The sequence below is a fragment of the Culex quinquefasciatus genome, chromosome 2 (assembly GCF_015732765.1).
Source record: "Culex quinquefasciatus strain JHB chromosome 2, VPISU_Cqui_1.0_pri_paternal, whole genome shotgun sequence".
Taxonomy (NCBI): domain Eukaryota; kingdom Metazoa; phylum Arthropoda; class Insecta; order Diptera; family Culicidae; genus Culex; species Culex quinquefasciatus.
This window is the reverse complement of record NC_051862.1, coordinates 9,430,593-9,453,972: the sequence shown is the minus strand read 5'-3', so window position 1 is coordinate 9,453,972 and position 23,380 is coordinate 9,430,593. Positions and strand designations below refer to the sequence as shown.

The following is a 23,380-nucleotide window of genomic DNA, read 5'->3' as shown; positions in this document are numbered from 1 at the left end:
GTCAGTTTCACAGCCCAGTTTTTATTCTGCACACACAAACACACCACAAAAAAGAAAATTCTAATTACAATTGTGCTTGTAAAATAGATTTAAAATGAAAAAAAAGTTCAGAATCAGAATAGTGAAAAAAAAAGTCAACGTCAAGGAATTTTTAAAAACACACAAGCTAGCTTATCTCAAAGTCAGTCAACTTATCCAGCAAACAGAACAAACAAAAAAAAATAGCGAATTTCCAAACATTATTGCGTGAAAAGAAGAGGAAGCCTTCTTTCCGGAAAGAAAAAAAAAAGGCAAACACTAGAATTGTAACTATTTGTTGTTGATTCTTTTTAAAAAGTCGAGTCGAAAGATAGAGTAAAGTGGAGGAAAACTCTCTCTTCTAATTGTACCATATTAAGCAAACTATGATCTAAAATTAATCTTACATTAGAGAAATTTAGTGAGCGCGAGAGAAAAACGTGAAAAAAAAAAAAGAAACTTGTAGAGCAGATCGAGTTTAAAGCAGGAAAGTCCTTTAAAATGGCAATTTGTTATTTGTTTTCAAAACATTTGTGGAGATTTTTAATATTATTATTTTAAACACCTTTATTTTATATTAAAATATTATCTTTAAACTAAAAATCAAAAAAGCGCATATTTTTCGTGTATCAAATATAGTGCAAAACAAGTAAACAAAAAATAAGAATGCTTCTAGCAAACGCGACCAAGTGACACAAATCGCTCTTTTTAGTAAAAGAGAGAGAGTTTTTTTTTTTAGATTAAGGCAGAAGTGTAAAAAAAAGAAGGAAACGTAAATGTTCTCATTATTTGTTTGTTTTTCGATTTCAGGAATTACTTTCTAATGGTTTTTCGATGTTGTAATCGTATTCGCTCGTTAAGGATCACATAAAACTGGATGTACAAATCACACACACACAGAAAACTAAATGATAATGTGGACATTATTGAAACGTTATGAAAATATATCAAGAAAAATCTAACTCGTGTTGTTATTTCGATTTGCTTTAGTTTTCATTGGACGCTTTTTACTCGTATTTTTCAGTTAATTGCAGTGGCCTTTTGTTTAAAAAATGCCAATTTATCGTAGTTGAAAAATCCAACAATTTGCGTGCGATTTTTTTTCCAGATTTTTTGGTCAATTCAGTAAATATTATTTTGACTCAGATTTCGTTGAAACCGAGCAAACTAACAGAATTGAGTTTAAGACGAGAATTTGAAAATTTCCTGTTGGTTTAGTTTTGGGTAAATTTTACCCATAACTAAGTGTTATCACAGAATTATTTACTAGCTTATTTAATGGACACCCTAATCAAAAATCATGATTTTTTGAGTTAAATATCCCACTTATCACACGAATTTTTCAGTTCAACCCATATAACAATTGTTATGGTTGTAGTACCTGAATTCAAAAAATTGTTTAAAAAGTGGGATTATTTAACTCAGAAAATCATGATTTTTGGTAAGGGTACAGTTTGACATTTAGAGTGCAATTTTATTTCTGGAGCAACGGGAGCAACATTTGAAAAGGGCGCATAAGCATTTTGACAGCTAGAACTATTTTGCAAATTCTGAAACAACAGGTAACTATTTAACAAAACTCGCTACGTTAGATGGTAGCTGGGAAGGCCAGCTATTGATTAACACATCGAGTTTTGTGCAAAAGATACCTGTTGGCTCGTAATTTGCAAAATAGTTCTAGATGTCAAAATGCTTATCCGCCCTTTTCTCGTGTTGCTCCAGATTTTACCCATTATTAAGTACTTTTTACCTCAAACGTGTACGCATAAACAAAACCGAGTCGGTTGCATCAGGACACTGAGACGAGAAGTTCGTCATTTTTGGGTTGAATTATATTTTTTTCATTTTCAATTTTTATAAATTTTATAATTTTTAAAAATGTTCAGCAGTTTTATACTTTAATGTTTAAATTTTTTTTTTTAATTCCTAGGTTTAAAAAAAAATTAAAAAATATTAAGGTTGAAAATTTTCAAAGATTCTAAAATATAAGGCCGTTGCAAATATTTTTGATTGTTGTGGCAAATTTATAAGTTTTTTTTTATATCTTAGAATTTTTTTTAATTTTTAAACATTTTTCCGGGGGAAGTTCAAAGAAAGCACGAAATCGAGTAAATTTGGATCAGAAACTTTTTATTGGAGGTCAAATATTTATATAATTTAGAGTAAAAAAGAGTGTGATTGAAGTGAAGTTTAGGCTGGTAAAATATGTTTAAAAGCTTTTGTCTTGCGATTTTGAAGCCTTGAAAAATAAAGGGCCAAAAAAATCAAAAAAAAATGAAATTTCAATGGAAATTCTAGTGCAATTAGCTGAAATGAATTTAAAATGCATTCCCCTGCTTTTCCTGGGTGACTCACTACACATAACCATCGGACGCCAAGAAATGAGCAGAAACTTGCAACAGAGACCACAAAAGACCCGGGGGTCGTTAAAGTGGATTGCTTTGCTTTTTCCCCTGCGTTTAGAATCATTTTCAACAAGTTTGCATGGGTTTATTCAAAAATCATTTGAACTTTTAAAAATTTTCGATGTACAGTACCGCATTTTCTTTTTGTTTTCCTCAAATCTTACAATTTTTGAAAACTAATGATTGCAAAACAATTAAACTAGTACTAGATACTGTCATCAGTTGAGATTATGGCTTGTTATTTCATTTTTTTTTTTGCATCACCCTCCCTCCGACCCCGGTCAGAGCCGAGGGACAAAAACTTTGAAAAATATTTGCATCGGCCTTATTTTCATATTAATTTATATTTTTCCAGGTATGTCAGTCGAATTCCGTGCGAATTTCCGACTTTTCCCGGTTTTTTCCTGAATTGGCTACATTAATGTATGCATTTTTCAACTTACACTTATTTGAAGATTATTCAGGTGAAAAACGATAACGCGATCAAAATTTAAAGTCGACGAATAAGGCTTATAACTACTTATAAAATTTTTTGTGTACATGCAGGACGCCGAATTATTTGATCATTTTCTGGCCTACACATAATTTTACAACTCAAAACCAGTTAAAGAAATGAAAATGGAAAAAGGGGTAAAAAGTACCCTTTTGTGGGATAATTCTGATTTTGCGTGTTTTGAACTGAAAAATTCGTATAAAAAGTGGGATATTGAACTCAGAAAATCATGATTTTTGGTAAGGGTGTACCAAAAAGGTTAATAGCACACCCTTACCAAAAATCATGATTTTTTGAGTTCCAAATACCACTTTTCATAAGAATTTTTCAGTTCAACCCATATAACCATTTTTATGGTTGTAGTACCTGAACTCAAAAAATCGTATGAAAAGTGGGATTTGGAACTCTAAAAATCATGATTTTTTGTAAGGATGCATAGTTTTTTTTATTAAGAGTGCAATTTTATTTTACCCAATATTGGGTACTTTACCTCAAGCGTGTTCGCATAAACAAAACCGACGCCGATTCGTTATCACACCTGTCAAAACAAAAAAAGTCGTAAACATCCAGCGTTCGCGTCCGCAATCGAAAATCGAAATTCGTTAATTTTCCGCGCCACCAAAATGGCCCGCGTGTGCGAGGTGTGCGGCAACTCGTCCGCCGACACGGACCAGGAGGCCGGTGACGATCCGCTGGAGCGCGTCACTTACCACCAGATTCCCCTGACGGAGGGCCCCCGCCAGCGGACTTGGCTGAAATTTTGCAAACTTTCCAGCGCGAGGAACCTGAACAAAAAGTTCGTGTGCAGTCTGCACTTTGAGCGGCGGTACCTGCAGCGGGACTTGCGGTCGGAGCTGTTGAGCGGTGCGGTGAAGCGGAACGTGCTGACGCGGGATGCGGTCCCGACGATCCGGAGCGCCAAGCGGCAGAAGCGGAAGGCGGCGCTGGAGGCCGAGCGGGAGCGGAAACGGCGGAAGGAGGAGATTGAGCGGCTGTTGAGTGAGGGGGGGTCGGGGGAGGAGCAGGAACCGTCGGTGGTGGTGGTGCGGCCAAAGGTGAAGGTGCGGCTGCCGAACAACCGGACGATTACGATTGAGCGGGCGGTTGAGGAGGTGGGGGAGGAGGTTGTTCGGGAAGATCCGGATCAAGCGTTGAGGGAGGCGAATGAAGCGTTGCAGGCCAAGGTGGCCCAGCTGGAGCAGGTTATTGAGAAGAAGAACGAGAAGATTATGCTGGCGAAGACGGAGATGGTTAACATTACGACGGCGCTGCAGGATTTGAGGAACTTGGAGGAGAAGAACTTGATGATAAAGGTGAACGAAGTGTTGAAGGAGTACTTGACTGAGAATCAGATCCGGAGGTTGATTGCTGGGAATGTAGAGATTGCTTGGAGTAATGAGGAGATGTACAACAGCTTTGTACTGAGAACGTTGGGATCTTTCGACTTCGTACAAACTCAGTTGAAGTTTCCTTTGCCAACTGCACAGGAAATGGAACTTTGGGTTCACGGGACGTACCTCAAAACGGGTCTTCTAGACCGCGCACTTACAATTCTGAAAGCCCTCACCCGGTCAATGTCGCCGCGGGATCGCGAGTGCGCCCTTCTCCTCGGCAGAACCAAAGCCAACACCAAGTTCACGTACGATCCAGTCCGCGATCAGGTCATCGACAACGCTGGCTTTCTGTACTGCATCGTCGTCCAGGGAATCTTCTCCAGTTGGCACCAAATCGTCTATCTGGACTTTGACCTGATTTACTCGGCCGACCTGCTGACATCGCTCATGACGGAACTCGCCGCGATCCAGCTGAACGTGGTGACCATTGGCGGAGGCTGCGACCAGGAGACGGAAGATCTATGGAACGAGCTGGAGATTACGTCGGAGAGGCACTTTGTTGACCATCCGGTCACGAAGGCACCGGTCTTCATGACGGTTTGTGCATTTTCGACGTTGACCGCGCTTTGGAAGGTGCTGATTGGGGAGGGTTTTGCGGTGCAGGATGGGACGACGACCGTCACGAGGAGGCAGTTTGAGGCGCTGGTCAAGAGTGGACACGCGGACATTGGGAAGAAGCACCTGGTTTATGATGAATCCAGCAAAAGTAACCTCCGTCTGGCCGAGGAGCTGATTTCGCACAAAACGGCCAACGCGTTGCACCTACTGTCGGAGGTTGAAGACGAAGAGGGCGCCGCCGTACTGGCCACCCTGGTCGAGCTGTTCCGCGATTGGTACGACCTGATGACGACCACGACCGTGAGCACCACTCCGGTTGGCCACGATTACAGTTCCGCGACGGCGGTGACACGACTCCGGTACGGAACCAGCCTAGAGGAGCAGAACGTCGTGATGGACGGGATGTACGACACGATGGCTTCGTTGCGCTTACTCAACGAAGACGACGATCAGTTCCTACAGCAAGCGATCCTAGTTTCCGTCAACTCGATCCGAGTTCTGCTGCTTGAGCTGCGAAAGAAATATCCAGGCGATACGCTGCCAACGATAACCCTAACCAACCTCACCCTAAACGACACCTTCAAAGAGTTCCACAACGTCCATCAACAAAAACTCTCTTCAACCAACGCAGTCCTGTGCCAACTCAGCCAAACCATAGCGGACAACATTCCAACGGCCTCCACCAACAAACTCCTGCTTCAAACCTCCCTCGCCACCGGAATTCGTCCCCCGTCCGAAAAACCCGAACCGCCGTCCAGCGACGACCTCCCCCAGGTCAACGAAAGCAACGCCTGCACCTTCCTGGCCCAGTACGTGGCGAAGGCTCTCCACGCCAAGTACAGCTACCTCGGCGATCAGACGTTCGTAATCGAGCGGCACGCGAATCGGTACGTTGTCATGCCGGACATGCCGACGGGGCTGTTCGAGCCGAGTCGGCTGTGGACGGAGCAGGCGAAAAAGTTGGAGGAATACGTTTCGGACATTACGTTCTTCAAGAACGAGGGCGTCGTGGAGAACGTGGTCAGTTCGATTGCGAAGCGGCACCCGAAGATGGGCGTGGATATTATTAGGATGTACGTGGAGAAGCGGCTGGTGATCAAGTTGAGGAACTTGAATGAAGCGATTGTCTAAGGAAATTGAAAATAAAGTAAATAAGGACATAATTGTACATTTAACAGCAATCTTGATTTCTCCAGATGACCAATAAAATTGTTCGTGATGATTATTGCACTCGATCGTAATTTCTCGACTCAAGGCCAATACGCACCTCCCAAGAGTAGAAGTCAAGACATGGCTTTACGAACAGCAGAACAAAGAAGAGGGAACTATTTCTTGGGGCTTTTCTTCACACCCTCTGGCATGTTTTCGCTGCCGCTGCTGCCCATTTTATTTTTTTCTGGCCCGGTTCCTTCCGAAGTGCGTCGCTTGACGAAAGTAAGATTTCTATCAACCATCGAGAAATTACGATCGAAATTTTTAATTTGACATTTCAAAATTCAAAAATCCAAATTTTAATAAACCTAAAAAATATCAAACCTTTTTTTTATAAAGAACGTCAAAACATTTAAAAATGTCAAAACAGTCCAGATTCGATTATCCGAAGGCCTTGGTAAACTTTCACTTCGGATAATCGAATCACGAAAACAAATTTTTTTCGTTATCTTATTTTTGATTCTTGGGCTTTAGTATAACCCCTGAAATGCTCTAAAGCGATTGAGAATTTTTAAATCCAAGATGGCGGCCAAAATGGCGGTGATGAAATATTGAGAAAAAAACATTTTTTTTATTTTATAAGCAATCAACTATTCAAATTTGACTAAAATGAAATCGCAGAACTCGAATTTGATGTTGAAAGTATGAAAATAAATAAAAATAATGTTGGTTATTCGATTATTTGAAGTCCCATACCAAATAATAAAAAAATAATATTTCAAGAATTTAAAAATTTCCTGACATCAAAATTTTTTCAAAAATAAAATATATTTCAATTGTTTAAAAATTTATAAGACTCAAGAATTTGAAACATTTCGTTAACTTTGAGATTATAAAATTTGAAATGGGACCATCCATAAACCACGTGGACACATTTTTGGAAATCTCAACCCCCCTTCCCCCTCCCAACAATTCCCATACAAAAAAAATCTGAAAAGTTTTAAAAATATCATACAATAAATTCCTGAATATTTGAACAGCCTATTTTTAAATCTCAAAAACTAAAAAATGTCAATAACTTACAAAAAATCAGAAACATAGCTCGTCTACTTTTTTAAAAGATCTTATGTACATAGCAATCCCATAAAAAAACACATAGCGCATTGGTTGTTTTAAAAAAGTAATCTAGATAGATTGTTTAACAATTTAAAAAAAAATCAATGTCTTCAAAATTAAAAAAAAAACATTTTCAAAAAATTGAAAAATCTAAAAAATGTAAGATACCTTGAATTTATTTTAAAAAAATCGACATGTTTAAAAATTATAAATCTATTTAAATCTCATAAATGTCAATAAAACGTCAAAATTTTAAGAATATTGAAAGAACTTAAAAGTTCGATGATTTAAACAAATTTACAATTTTAAAAATTTCCAGACTTCAAAAAATAAAATAAAAATCCGAATATTTATAAATGTAAATGTAATCATTTTATAAATTTAGAAAGCAAATTTGTACAATTCTAAGCCGTGATTTAAGAAATTGAAAAAAATAAAAGAAGAAAATATGTTTGTGCAGAAAAAAACTAATAAACATTAAAAAAAATTAAACGTTCTCAAAATTAATGTGATTGTAGATACCGTAAACCGGGGTGACTTTGATAGGATTTCAATTTGTTTTTAGCATATTTTCCAACAGGTAAGGTTTTTCTCAAGATTGTTATTTTTAAAACATGTACTGGGGTAGACTACACAAAGTCCATGCACTATTTCGGAATAAAAGTTTTTTCTATAATGTTTAAAAAAATAGTTACGTTAAAAATTCTTAGTTTTAATTCCGGGGTGACTTTGATAGTCATAGTTTTTCTTGTTAAAATCATATTTAAGATGTTCAAACTTTATTTGTACCCTAAATGTACCATCACTAAAGTAGCTGACATAGTTTTTAAGAAAAAAAAACAATGTTTATATTTAGTTAACTAAGTGTATAAGCTTTTAAGCAAAATACATATAAATTTAAGTTAAAATTGTTAAAAAGTCGAAATTTCGCCTAAAATTTGTTAAAACTGGTTTTGTTTATAAAATTATCGATTTATTTTGCATTTTTTACAGAATTTGAAGCACGAATCACAAGTTTTCATATTTTAGATGAAATTTATTTAACTGAAATTGCTTATAAACATGGAGATTTTTTTTGAATGGTGTTTCAAAAACACATATTATTTGTTATTTACAAACAATGTCAATGTCAAAATTAGTTACGTCGTTTGTGAAAATCAAGGTGACGATTGAGAAATTCTGAAGAACATGCGTGGCTCAATGTTACTCAATTCTATTAAAATTTTCTCAAATTCACTCACTGTCCTACCCCTTGTTTACAAATTTATTTAACCTTCTCCTAGTGGAAAATTGTCCAAAGAATCCGAAAATGCATTCCGTTTTCCGATTAAAAATCATGTTCATTGAGAAAATCATGACACTTTGAGAAGTTTAAAATAATTACTTCATCAACATTTTCTTAACTATAGTTAACTAACTATTTAAACTTGTTAAAATTTTATGAAAAGTTCTTCTTGAGATACTTTGAACACTTCTCTACCACGGTCAGTATGTTTCTAAACCATTCCTTACGTATTTTAATTGTACTCTTCATTTTGCGAAAAAATCGCAAACCTATCAAAGTCACCCCGTTTTACGGTAGCTGAAATATGCCTCATTAAACGTAAATTTTACTCATTTCTGAGTAGGTCCGGTTTTCACAACTTTTAACGAGAGTGCAGCGCTGCCCCAACATTTCAAAAGGGCTCTTCTCCCCCCTTTTCACTTGACAGCTGACCGCGAATGTTTTTATGCTTTTTCATGTTGACGTTCCTCCACCCATTTCATTCATGCATCCAAAGCATACTTGTGTTTGTGCAATGCCTTCATTCAAAAGTAAGCTGCTGAAGTTCTTCACAGCAGGCAGGGCCAAGGCAGGCAGTCTTCTGTTTGTCGCGACGTAGTTGTGTTGTGTCTTCGTTCCGTACCGTGCGGGTCGTCGCCTACTTCGTTTCGACGAAGCAAATAAGAAGAAGAAATTAGTGAAGGTCTCTGGCCGTTTTGAACAGGTAGAAAATTGCCTGGTTCACGCGGGGCGAGGCGAGATTCCTTGGAATTCGTGTCAATATTTGTCCAGGCCACCGCCGCGTCCTTCGTTCCGTGGATTAAGGAGGAGCACCGATTACGAGTCTTTTTTTTTCTCCGACTGGGGCGGAGAACCACCTCATTCACACTCTTCTAGAAGTGACCACCGCGTGCGTGTGTCTGTGTGTCGCTGTTTGTGTGTGCGTGTCCATGACGACGGTGTGAAAACCGGATTTGAACCCGTTCGGTTTCGGAATGGCCTGTGCTGGCGGCGCCACGGCCGGAAACAGTGGCGGAGGCGGCGGCGGAACCGGGGCCAACAGCGACGGAGTGGTCGCCCCGACCAATGTGTCCGTCCAGGCGACCCGGCGCTTCACGATGGAGGGCGTAGGTTCCCGGGTGGTTCGCGGACCCGACTGGAAGTGGGGCAAACAGGTGAGTTCGTCCTCCATTTTCTGTGCCGGAATTCCGATGCATTCTCGGCGGATGGGAGATTTTTCTTGATGAATCATCCTCGGAGCAAATTCCGTGGGATAATCGTTGGGAGGAGGAGGGGGAGGAAGACGACCGGAGGATCATTATGGGAAAGTTTCTGTGGCCAATTATGCTCTCTCTCTCTCTGTCTCGCTCTCATCGCATTTGGCAATTTGAATTTCTAATTTTCGAATCGAACGTGAGTCGAATTGGAAGCAACAAAAACTTTCAACTTTGAACCTTTCCGGAACGGAACCGTGCGGAAAAGGTCGCCGTCCAAACAGATCGATTCTAGGGAAGGGCCGCTTGTTGCGTGATGTACAAATATGGCTGCTGCTGCTTCTGCTGGAAAAGACAGACAGGAGAGCTTAAGCTTTGCTTAGCCGAAGCTAAAACTAAACACCTAACTTTACTCCCTTCTCGTCGTCGTCGGTCACGGTGGGGTCGGGTTCAAGTTGGGGACCGTTGGGTGGGGTGGATTTGGAACTGAGTTTTAAATGTTTTTGAAATACTCAAGTTTTAAAATGTTACGATTTTTCAACTCGCTGTAAAGAAAGTAGATTTCTAAAATTGAGCAATTCTCTACGGAATCGGTCTTATTTTTTTGAATTTTAATTTTTGTATTTTTTAATCCGGCTAAAACTTTGTTGATGCCTTCGGTATGCCCAAGAAGCCATTTTGCATCATTAGTTTGTCCATATAATTTTTCATACAAATTTGGCAGCTGCTCATACCCATAATTTTGGAAAGCTGAGAAAATTTATCTATATTTTGCTTTTTTGAATTTTGTTGATACGACCCTTAGTTGCTGAGATATTGTCATGCAAAGATTTAAAATCAGGAAAATTTATGTTTTCTAAGTCTCACTCAAAAAATCCACCATTTTCTAATGTCGATATCTCAGCAACTAATTGTCCGATTTTCAATGGTAAAATATATGAAACATTCGTGAAATTTTCTGTTCTTTTGGAAAACATTATTTTCAAATTTTCATAATTAAGTCTAACATTTTAAAAGGGCCAAACATTCAATATTACGCCCTTTTTAAATGTTAATCTTGATTGTAAATATTGCTTTCGAAAAGATCGGAAAATTTCACGAATGTTTCATATTTTAACATTGTAAATCAGACCATTAGTTGCTGAGATATCGACATAAGAAAATGGTGGGTTGTTTAGGTGAGACTTAGAAAGGGACTATCCACAAACCACGTGGAAACTTTTTTGAAACCTCAAACCCCCCAGCGTGTATAATTTCCATACAAACATTTTTGTTTACATCGAAAAATTAAGTTAAAAAACTTTTGTATCTAAAATTTCGATTTTAAAAAAAATCAGTATTGTTTTGAAAATTTATAACTCGGTTAAAGATTTTTTGCCCGTCCTGGAAATTTCTCAAAAGTTGGCATTGTATGTCCCCTGAAACATATAAGAAAATAAAAAAAAGTATTTTTTTGCAAATCAATTTTAGTGACCAAAATTGAAATTTAAAATCACAAAAAAAATTACCATGTTTCATTTTTTCAGTGTAGTCCTTATTCATACCTACAACTTTGCCGAAGATACCAAATCGATCAAAAAATTCCTCAAGAAGATGATGATTTTTGAATTTTCATTTTCATTTTTGTATGGGCAGCTGCCAAATTTGTATGGACAACTTTGGCTGTTTTTGTCCCAATCTGTCTGTTTCGGGGTTCTATAAGTTCCTATTATTTTTTTTTAAGTTTCGGACTTTTGCCAAACAAACAAATTTGCCCTTTTGACAGTTTGCCTGCTTTGTTTATTTGCCTGAATTTGTTTGCAGAAACGTCAGCCAGCATATATTTTGCTTTGTTTGCGAGATTGGTAAACTTGCAAACGCGAAATACTACGAATTTGTTTGTTTGTATTGTCAAAGTCTAGTACCTCCTTAAGTAAACTTGGAAAAACGTTGCAAAACTTTCGAAGGAATAAACATTATTAAATGAAATTAGATTTTAACGATGTAATTATTCAACACATCGATTAAATAATTGTGTACTGATTCATTTTCTCGAAAGATTTTTTTTAGAGGTTAAAAAAGTGGCAATTCGAGAACTCAGCGATAATTTGAAAATTTGATTTTTTTTTGTAATCCTCTTAATTAATTTTTAGATTAAGTGAGGTTCAATAAACCAAATTTAAATTATTTGCTTTTTGAGTGTTTTAAAACCGCCTTGAGTCAAGGGGAATTCAAAAACACTCAAAAAGCAACTAAATCAAAATTTGGTTTATTGGACTTTTAAGAAATAAAACTCTAGTAATACTCTATCTATTACTATTACTATTACTTAATCTTTTACCTAGAAATTTTCAAAATTAACACTGAGTTTTGACATTTTATTATCCTTTTTAGCTGCATTTCTTAAGTTAGTTAACCAAAAGAATAATTTATAAAGTGTTGATCGGAGGTCGCAATTGACTTAGTTTAATAGCTTTTTAAATTACGATTTTAAATGATTCTTTAGGTAAACATTTTAATAAAAAGAACAGAATTCTTGTAAACAGAAAATACATAATTTTCCCACTGTTTTCCATCATTTTGGTTGCAATTTTTCCTTTTGTTACCAGCAAAGTAAAATTCTGAAAAACCGCACCAATTTCTTAGAATTCATTGCACCTTAAAAAAACTATTTTAGCGAAATAAATGTTTGTGTTTAAATCTGGTCAAAAAGAGTTTTCCTTAACTAAATATAAAAAATCTCAAACAAAACTTAAAACTTGTTACTTCACACCATGCCCCAAGCCACCCTCATCGTACGGTACCCCTTTCCTGACTAACGTGAGCTAGTGTATGTGATTATGATGATGGCCACACGACGACGATGATGGTGGTGTGGTGTGTGGTTGCACCCAACCAACAAAAGCAACAGAAGCAGTGGCACCGTCTACCGTCGAGGGATCAATTAGTGGATGCGTGCGTGCGATAAGAAGACGATATTGAGTGAATATCTAGCTCTTAGTTGGTTTAAGAGGATTAGTTAACCGGAGGTTGTCAGTAAGAGCATGTTTGCAGGCTTAATTTTGACACTTTTCAATTAGTTGTTAACTTGTTGATAAAAATAAAATGAGAAAGTTTCATGAGGTAACACTGACTGTAATTTCATCATCATTTTTTGCGTTCAAAACAGGCTATTTCAGGAAATCAAATCCCAAAAACAAACAGTGTTAATTACGCAGAGTTTTTTTTTCTTTTCCAAATTGGCAATTTGTTCTATTGACGCCTTCACTTCATGTCCAGTTTAGACAATTCGTATAGAGAAAGAGGCAATCAAGCGAAGCGACACCAACTTAAAAATTCACTAGACTAGTTCTGGTCAATCGAAAGAGTGATCAACCTTGACCAGTTGCAATATTGTGTGATTAATTGGTCGATGAAAGGTGTTAATTTTAGTTAGTTTATTTTCTCGAAAAACACAACTCGATTTTTTTGAAGTTGATGTCAGTAAACGCTTCATTTTCGTAAAGGTATGATAGATTTGGGCTTCCTGAATACGCTCTAACCGACAGAATTGAATTTTAGTGGATTCCCTGTCAATAAATAAAATTGTAAAATTGTGTATAAATGTTATGAAATCAGAGATAAACATGGGTGCGCATGGTTGCTTAAGATAGCAATACCAGAAATTTATAATTTTACTTATTGGCAGGGAATCCAATAAAATTCAATTTTGTCAATTGGAGTATGTTCAGGGAGCCCAAATCTACCATACCATTACGAAAATGAAGCGTTTATTGACACCAACTTCAACAATTTCGAGTTGTGAAAACGAATGAACTTGGTAGAAGTCAGAAATTGCACCCCTGACGGTACTCCGTACACAGACGTCATCATCTCTCCACTGTGATCTGCGTCATCACGGGCTACTGAGATATTCATGTGTTTTTAGTTGCTTTGATTTGTTGTTGTTGTTGTTTTATGCTTTCTGTTTTTGATTGCTTGGTTGCTTGGATGTTTTGAATTTCCCCCCATCACACCTCTTTCTACCACTCTGAAACAATAATCCCCCACTTTTCACCGAGTTTCCTGACAAAAGCCAAAGAAACTTCAGCAACTTTTGTGTGCGTGCTTAAATTTTCCGATAAAGTTGTTGAACTTTTTTTTTCCTCTGCTCTGCCACCTGGGTCGGATGTTGGCCAAAAGATTTTCCTTTTCAAAGCTCTCGAAGAGTTGTTGCGGCACGTGGAGGCTCGCCTCAAGGCAATTTCGAGAGACCTGGGGCTGTACGAAAGGCTTATTGATTGGCTTGCCCGGCGGCTGGCTGGGTGGTGAAACATGCGAGAGAAATAGCCATGTGATTCCGCTTTTTTTGAGGTCATCATCGGCAACTCGGCAATCTTGGCGGTTCGATCTCGTGATGACGACGACGACGACGACGACGAAGCAATGGAAAAGTGCTGTAAATTAGTTGTCGTACTTAGAGAGAGAGATGGGTAATTGTTGCGGTGGAATGTCGTTTTCGATAATGTGAATTTGAAAAAAAAATAGAAATTGATGAAAATACTGGAAATTTAGATTCATATATCATGCATTTTTCAAAAATCCAAGGCTTCCCTGAAACATGAAAAATTTCTAAATTTGAAAATACTGATTTGGGGAATCAACTAGTGAGTTATTTTTTTTTTTACATGGTGTAACTTTTTTTTCTGAATTGTCCTCATCTAAATCTACAACTTTGCCCAAGACTTGGTGTTGATCAGAAATTTCCTTCTCGAGATACAGATTTTCGAATTTTAAACCTAACAACTTGTATGGACTTCGATGGAATGAATTTTTGTTTTCCTTTATTTAATTTCACAGCTAGAGTCATTCAATACGAAAATTTTAGGACCCAAAAAAGTATAGTTCGTCGCTCAAAATTTCAAGTTATCGCAGCTTTAATTAAAAAAGTAGTTTTTTCCCGTTTTCATCATTTTCCCGTTTAAGCGCGTGGCACGTCGAAAACCCCATTGTTTATTTTCAAAAATTCATATCTTGGAATCCTGTTAATGAAACTTCACCATTTTTACATAAAATGTTATGTAAAATTGTCCGAGGAATCCGGTTAAAATATTGTAAAATCAGTCAAACTTTGTTGTAAATTATTTTGTAGACCGCCTTTTAGGGAATGAATGAAAAATTATATCGATAATTCCTGTAGTTTTGAAGATACCAAAATGTGTGTAACAAAAATCTTGGTGCAAAAGCTTTGGTATTTTTGAACCCGATAGAACAACTTTTCTTTTTCAAATTATGCTCTTTTCGTGAGGAATTGCTGATAATTCTGAAATTTGAAAAAAAATATAATTATTTCAAATATAAAAAGGCAAAAATCTAAATATTATAAAATGAAAAAAAATATTCAAAAAATTTAAAAATAAGGTTTAATAAAAATAAATTTATTAATTAGATTAGGAAATATAAAAAAATCTGTTATTCAAATAAAAAATAATAAAAAGCAAAAATTCAACAAAAAAATCTAAATTAAAATTTCAGGTTTTTCAATTCAATATTTTAAAAACTTAAAATCCAAAAGTTCAAATATTACAAAAAATCCGAGATTCCAAAATATGTAAAATTTTAAAACTATTACTTCTATTCTAAAACTCTTCACTTCCAAAATTTCTAAATTTCTAAAGTTCTAAATTTCTTAAAATATTAAAATTCAAGATTTCTAAAATTCTAAATTTATTAAAATTTGAAAATTCTAAATTTTTAAAATTCTAAGTTTCTAAAATTCTAAATTATTTAAAAATTCTAAATTTTTAAAATTCTAGATTTTTAAAATTCTAAATTTCTAAATTCCTAAAAATTCTTTAGAAAAATTATAGAATTCTAAATTTCTAAATTCCTGAATTTCCAAAATTCTGAATTTCTAAATTTCTGAATTTATAAAATTTTAACATTTCTTAAATTCCAAAATTCAAAGATAACTAAACAAAATTCTGAAATTCAAAGATAAAAAACAAAATTCTTCAATTCTAAAATTTCAAAATACAAAAAAAACTAAGGTCCTAAATTTGAAATTCTTAAAATTTAAAGTTCCAAAATTTTTAAATTTTTAAATTCTGAAAAAAATAAAAATTGAGAAAATATGATTAAATAAGTTTTTTAAAAATAAGAAAAAATTAGACTTCAATATTAAAAGTCTAATTTAAATATCATCAAATAAAAATATAAAAATATTTTGTTAAAGTTTCTAAAATCTTAAAAAAAGTAAAATTCAATGATTATTAAAATAAAATATCAGATTAAAAAATCACGAAGTTTGAGTTCGAAAATTTTCTAAAATTCGAATGAAAAACTATAAAACAAAAATCAAAAAATTACAAAAAAAAAACATCAAAATCAAATAAAATTCAATAATTTTTAAAACGTAAAATCCAAAATTTATTTGAAAAAATCCGAGATTCAAAAATTTGTAAAATTTCAAAACTCTTAAATTCTATTCTGAATTTCTAAATATCTAAATTTTTAAAATTCAACAGGGCCGTTGCAAATATTTTTTGAAGTTTATGTCCCTCGACTCTGGTCGGGGTCGAGGGGGCAACAAAATGAAAAAATATAAAAATTGAAATTACAAGCCATGGTTTCAACATTTGAATGAAAAAAGTGTTTTAAAATGCATTTTACACCTGCCCAGGTGTTTTGCAATCATTAGTGTTTAAAATATGAAAGTATTGAAGAGATTTTTTTTTTCGCCGAAAAAAAAAACTTTTTGCGTTGCTGTACATTGGATTTTTACAAAAAATTAAAATATTTTTGATCGATCCCAGACATGTTAAATATGATTTTGAATGCAGGAAAATGCATTTCTAATTGTTTTCAGTTGGTTAGACTTCTATTTCCGACACATAAACTTTGAAAAATATTTGCAACGGCCCAAATTTGAAAACTCAAAAATACAAAATTTATTTGAAAAAATCCGAGATTCAAAAAATTGTAAAATTTCAAAACTCTTCAATTCTATTCTGAATCTCTAAATATCTAAATTTCTAAATTTCTAAATTTTTTTTTTTTTTTTTGGGACGGTGATCCAGCCGCACATCGTTGATGTTGAAACCTCTAAACTGGGCCCTCGTCCTGTCACGTCCGTCATTAGTCTTGTCGTACATTACAACTAGAATCAGATCTGCCAATGAATTAGTACACTTCGACCAAATAAACACTGACGCTGTATGGATCTGACTCTAGAATAAATGCACAGTTGTGTGTTATTCATAAGTCCAACTTATTCAATTATTCATTTAAGTCCAAATATTCATTTGCTAACTACTTTGGATTGAAAATCTAAATTTTAATCTAACATCCTCTAAACTTAATGTTCAAAACTAAACGTAAAGGAACTGTTGTAGTACTACTTCTATCAAAAAACAATAAAAAATTGTGAACTGATATACAAATAGGATAGAAATCGCGATTTGAAAAAGAAATGACCATTTACGTCAAAAGATCCGTAGTTCCTCGATTCGCAACAATGGTCGATACAACTATAATCCGAAAACCGTTAGTTCAACAGATCAACGAATTTTGTCCGATATCATTACATTATTGATTGATCGAGACTCTATGGACAATTTGACATAAAAGAATGCCTAGTATTCTATATCAATCAAAGTTTATTGACAGCATTACTCTAATTTAACAATTGCAACTAAATTTATCATCAAATAGATTTGGAAGGCATACAGATTTATTTTAAATGCTAATGCTAAGAAACAAATCAACTGTACTATCATTAAGTCCCACCTAAATCCCACATTGTGATAGTGAAAAAGTCACAGAAGCAGCGGTGTCTTGTGCAATTGTGATATTTTCACTATCGGAGAACTACCTAGTTCACGAAGACAGCTTATCGGTCAACGCTTAAGCCCTGGGGCTGCGGCAAAGCGAGTTCTCGTAGCATGAAGTGGTGTCCATAGTGCTTATAAAAAAGAATATATACCCAAATTTTAACTAATGCACTAGGATCAAATCATGCCCCTTGACTTTACAAGGCCCAGGGAAATTTCTAAATTTCTAAAATTCCAAATACAAAAAAATCAAGAGTTCTAAAATGTTAAAAATCTAATTTAAATATCATTAAAATTTTAAAATGTTTTTTTTTTTAATTTCAAAATTCGAAAAAAATGAAATAAAATGAATTGAAAATGATTTTTTTAATAAAAAAATGATTTTTTTTTAAATAAATACTGGAAAATTTATGTTAAAAATGTACAAATGTTTTAAACTAAAACAAATGTTCATTGCACTGTAAAAACATGATTTTGCCTGATCTTTTCTCTCGCACTTATGACTTACGACAACAAGATTTTTTGCACTTTAAAATTGCGGTTAACAGCTAAATAAAAGCAAGCGAACAACATCGGCTTGCTTTGATATTTTTTTAGTAAACTTTAAATTGTTCAAGCCAATTTGGATAAGTCGCCATAGTGTGATCGATAGCAATAATTTAGTGTAAAGTCCAAGAAATAATAAAGAATCTGAAATTAAAAAAAAAAGATCACAAAAATAAAAAAAAAACTTGATATTTTTTTAAAGTTTATCAATTTAATAATTCAATAATTGAAAACCCAAAAAAAGTTGAACATTTAGAAATTTAGATGTTTTTTGAAAATGAAATAAAAATAAGAATTGTGATTAGTTAAAATAAAATGGTTGATTTCTAAAATTCGCCGTTAAATGGGATGCCAACCCAACAAACTTAAGGAGCCATTACACTACCTTTGTTTGCGCAAACAAGGCAAAATGTATGCAGGCCGACCTTTGTACAAACAAATCCAGGCAAACAAACAAAGCAGGCAAACTGTCAAAAAGTGCGAGTTTGTTTGTTTGTCGGCGTGCCTTCCGGTCGGTGATGACATATGGAGGGTTTTTTTAGCATACATTTTTTCGACTTCAAATTTTCTGTATTTTCTGAATGAGTTTGTAAGTGCAGCATCTTGCATCAGAAAATGTTAAGATTCTTAGCAAATGAAAAACTATTGAATTGTTTTACCCCAAGTTTGCTTGTTTCAATATGTTTAACTAGGCTTGTTTACCAATTTCAAAGTCCCATAACGACCCTGTTTACCGTGCTGATCCCACAGTCAGTCTCTGTACAAATCTGTCGATTCACGTATACTTTCCACTTAATAAAATATTCAGGCCCTTTTATTGATTAACCTTCATCATTCCGCCCCATCCACATGCCGGCCAGCCGATCTAGTTCCATAATTTCGTGATTAGCTTCGCAAATGACGCCGTTCAATCAATTTACAGATTGATTTCTTCCGATTACCGGGTTTTGTTTACAAACAACTCAATACACTGTAGTCAGTCGGCGTTTGATAAGGATCCCTAAGATCACTCTTCCGGTGTGCTTAGACAAGCAGATTTCAAAAGTTGTTTGTAAATTTGCTGGCGTCTTCATTTTAGTCTGGGTTCGGACTCGAACGGGGTTAGACGTTTTCGCGAGAATGGAATCGGTACCCGTTTAAAGGACTAATTTTTAATCTGGATCTAATTTCTCTCTCTCTCTATTTCGCAGGATGGCGGCGAGGGCCACGTCGGGACGGTGCGCAACTTTGAGTCCCAGGAGGAGGTGGTGGTGGTGTGGGACAACGGGACGGCGGCCAACTATCGGTGCGCGGGCGCATTCGATTTGCGCATCCTGGACAGCGCCCCGACGGGAATTAAGCACGAGGGCACGATGTGTGACACGTGCCGCCAGACGCCGATCTTCGGCATACGCTGGAAGTGTGCCGAGTGTAACAACTACGATCTGTGCTCGATCTGCTATCACGGCGATAAGCATCATTTGAGGCACCGGTTTCACCGGATTTCGACGCCGGGCGGGGAGAAGACACTGCTGGAGCCGCGCCGGAAGACGAAGAAGATTGCGGTGCGGGGGATTTTCCCCGGGGCGAGGGTTGTCCGCGGGGTGGACTGGCAGTGGGAGGACCAGGACGGGGGGAACGGGAGGCGTGGGAAGGTCAACGAGATTCAGGACTGGTCGTCGGCGTCGCCACGGTCGGCCGCGTACGTGGTTTGGGACAACGGAGCGAAGAATCTGTACCGGGTTGGGTTCGAGGGAATGGCCGATTTGAAAGTGGTGAATGATTCGAAGGGGACTAATGTGTACCGGGACCATTTGCCACTGTTGGGTGAGTTTGGTCCGGGGAGGGGGCCGCACAGCTTCCAGATTGGGGACCAAGTGACGGTCGATTTGGACATTGAGATTGTGCAGTCGTTGCAGCATGGGCATGGCGGCTGGACCGACGGAATGTACGAGTGCTTGAATACAACGGGGACGGTGGTTGGGATTGATGAGGATCACGACATTGTCGTGGCGTATCCGAGTTCGCACCGTTGGACGTTCAATCCGACCGTGCTGACGATCGTATCTTCGCCGGCTTCGCTTCTGACGGAGAGTCAATCGCAGCAGTTTGCCGTCGGGGATTTTGTGAAGATTTGCAGCGATTTGGAGCGCATCAAGATTTTGCAGCGTGGCCACGGAGAGTGGGCGGAAGCGATGGTTCCGACGCTGGGCAAGGTTGGCCGGGTGCAGCAGGTTTACCACGACAACGATCTGAAGGTGGAGGTTTGCAACACCTCGTGGACGTACAATCCGCTGGCGGTGACGAAGGTCGCCTCGTCGTCGGATGGGTCTACGGCGGTCACGACCAACGGTGAACGATTGTCGGCGATTTTGAAGAAGTTGTTTGAGCCGCACGCCTCCGGCGATACCACGGAAGAGTTGGTCAAGGCGGCGGCGAATGGGGACGTGGCAAAGGTTGAAGAGTTTTTGTCCGGAGCGGCCGCTCAGAATGTGGCGTCTTCTTCGTCAAGCTCGCAGGACTCGTCGCAGGTGGTGAAGGTCGACGTGAACGGAGTCTTTGCCGGTCACACCGCACTTCAAGCGGCAAGCCAGAACGGTCACCTGGAGGTCATCCAAGTCTTGCTGCGCTACAAAGCGGACGTTGAGATTGAAGACAAGGACGGAGATCGTGCCGTTCATCACGCGGCCTTTGGCGACGAACCGGGAGTTATGGGATTGCTCGCCAAGGCCGGGGCCGATTTGAACGCAAGGAACAAGCGACGTCAGACGGCTCTGCACATCGCCGTTAACAAAGGTCACTTCAACGTGGTCAAGACACTGCTCGAGCTGAGCAGCCACCCGAGTCTGCAGGACTCGGAAGGGGACACTCCGCTGCACGACGCCATCTCGAAGGAGCACGACAACATGCTATCGCTGTTGCTTGATTACGGCGCGGACATTACGAGAACCAACAACAACGGGTTCAACGCGCTGCACCACGCTGCCCTCAAGGGAAATCCGAGCGCCATGAAGATCCTACTCACCAAGACCAACCGGCTGTGGATCGTCGAGGAGATGAAGGACGATGGCTACACGGCGTTGCATCTGGCCGCACTCAACAACCACGTCGAGATCGCCGAACTGCTCGTCACGATGGGCAAAGCCAACATGGACTGCCAGAACGTCAACAAACAGACGGCGCTGCATTTGGCCGTCGAGCGGCAGCACGTGCAGATCGTCAAGCTGCTGGTGCGGGAGGGCGCCAATTTGAACATTCCGGACAAGGACGGGGACACGCCGCTGCACGAAGCCCTGCGCCATCACACGCTGAGCCAGCTGAGGCAGCTGCAGGACGTCGAAGGCTTTGGCAAGATCCTGATGGGACTCAGGAATGTAAGTTGTTGAAATCTCCCTTTCAGTTTCCCTTTAAAAAACGCCCAAATTTCCATTCCAGAACACGGACAAAAAAGCTTCCGCGTCGATCGCGTGCTTCCTGGCCGCCAACGGGGCCGACCTGACGATCAAGAACCGCAAGCTGCAGACGCCGCTGGATCTGTGCCCCGATCCGAACCTGTGCAAGATGCTGATCAAGTGCTACAACGAGCGCAAGACCGACGACATGGACATGAACGCCACGGACGCGGCCCTGTCGGCGGCTGCGGCTGCGGCGGCCGCGGCACCAAGCATGATGCGTCCTGTCGGTGGGGGAAGTGGCGGTTCGGGACCGAATTCCGCGTCCAGCTCGCTGCTCGGATCGGCTGGTGCAGCGGGAGGAATTCCGCCGGGCGTTGTGGACGCCAACTTGCTCAACGATTTGAACAAAATGTCCATCCAGCCGGCCATCAGCGGACAATCGAATAATATCGCTGGCAATAGTGGAAATGGTGGTGGCAGCGGAGGCGGTCAGAACGGACCTAGCCCGCTGGACGAGTGTCTGCTCTGTTCGGACCAGAAGCGCGACACCGTGTTCAAGCCGTGTGGCCACGTCGTCTGCTGCGACAACTGCGGACCGCGCATCAAAAAGTGCTTGATCTGCCGGGAATCGGTTTCGGAGCGGGAAAAGATTGGCGAATGTCTCGTTTGTTCCGACCGGAAGGCCTCGGTGTTCTTCAAACCGTGCGGTCACATGGTGGCGTGCGATAACTGCGCCCAGATCATGAAGAAGTGCGTCCAGTGCAGGACGCAGATCGACCAGAAGGTCCCACTTTCCGTTTGCAGCGGTGGACCGGGCAACGTAATTACGGTTCAGCACCTGCGCGACGAAAAGAAGGAACCGACCTCGACGCAGAACCTGCTCCAGGGCATCAACAAGAGCGGACACGGTGTGGCCATGAACAACACGATGTCACCGAACGTTGGCGGTTTGAACGGAACGCCGACTTCGCTTACCACCACGAATAACATTGGACCGGTGGCGGTGGCCGGTGGACCCGCTCCGAGCAATCTGAATCTGGTAGACGACGTGCAAAAGCTGCAGCAGCAACTTCAGGACATTAAGGAGCAGGTAGCTTGAACACTCGCCCTCGATTTGTATTCAAAAACTAATCAAGATTCTTCTTTAGACAATGTGCCCGGTGTGCTTCGACCGCATCCGGAACATGGTGTTCCTGTGTGGCCACGGGACGTGCCAGATGTGCGGCGACCAGATTGACGGTTGTCCCATTTGTCGCAAGACGGTCGAGAAGCGGATCATTCTGTTTTAAAGCACACACGACTCCTCCAACAGCTGCTGCAATTTATTCACCCGCGATAATCAAAAAGTATCGTTTAAGAGAGCTTACTTTTTTACACACGGACACAACTAAAGTTTAGGTTTTTAAATGTTGATTTAGCACTGTGCGACTAAGTTTTAGCAAACTTTTTATCCAAGACCCTCGTTTTATCTTAAATTCTGTTTGATTATGTATTGCATGTTTTCCCCCCACTATTTTTTTCAAATCTTCCCACGTTGAATGTTTTAGTTGTTAAGCACACCCATCGCGCGACGAAAGATTGTGACAAGAAAAAAAAAACTCTAAATATACAAATTCAAAATTACAATACGTTTGCCTTCAATGTCAATCAATCAGAGAGAAAGAGAGAGATAAAAAAATCAAGTAGAACGATTTCCTTAGCAGAACAGAAGAATTATCAGAAACGTATATATTACTACTTAAATACATAAATAAAGAAAAAAATAGTTGGAATAATATCACAAAAAAACACTCAAAACTCAAACAAATTAGGCTGGGCGTATATTTGGAAGCCAAGCAAAAATAATAGTAAAAACGATTTTGACTCTTAGATTTCAAGCTAGTTGCACGCAAATGGTAAAAATAATTGACAAAATTAAACAAATTTGCTTTAAAATGTGCTGAAACAGTTGTGCATTACGGAATATATGAATATCAGAAAACAAGAAATCGAAACAATTGCTGGCATCAAGAATTGACTAAAATAAAGTATTTTTAAAAATCCTTTCACTATCTTT

The 23,380-nt window shown here is 38.5% G+C and overlaps 1 protein-coding gene across 1 annotated transcript; it reads left to right on the top strand.

Moving 5' to 3' along the window:
* Positions 1-9,428: 9,428 nt before the first annotated feature.
* On the top strand, positions 9,429-23,171 carry LOC6044054 (E3 ubiquitin-protein ligase mind-bomb). Its single transcript, XM_038254221.1, has 4 exons — positions 9,429-9,575; positions 19,141-21,303; positions 21,365-22,414; positions 22,473-23,171. Exons 1-4 carry the CDS (start codon positions 9,519-9,521, stop codon positions 22,611-22,613), a joined length of 3,411 nt encoding a protein of 1,136 aa, XP_038110149.1. The 5' UTR covers positions 9,429-9,518; the 3' UTR covers positions 22,614-23,171.
* Positions 23,172-23,380: the final 209 nt, after the last annotated feature.

Excerpts from the sequence above, each read along its gene's own strand:
- LOC6044054 (XM_038254221.1), top strand. The coding sequence starts at position 9,519 with ATGGAGGGCGTAGGTTCCCGGGTGGTTCGCGGACCCGACTGGAAGTGG. Across the intron at positions 9,576-19,140 it reads ACTGGAAGTGGGGCAAACAG|GATGGCGGCGAGGGCCACGT; the intron begins GTGAGTTCGTCC and ends TCTATTTCGCAG. Across the intron at positions 21,304-21,364 it reads TCCTGATGGGACTCAGGAAT|AACACGGACAAAAAAGCTTC; the intron begins GTAAGTTGTTGA and ends TTTCCATTCCAG.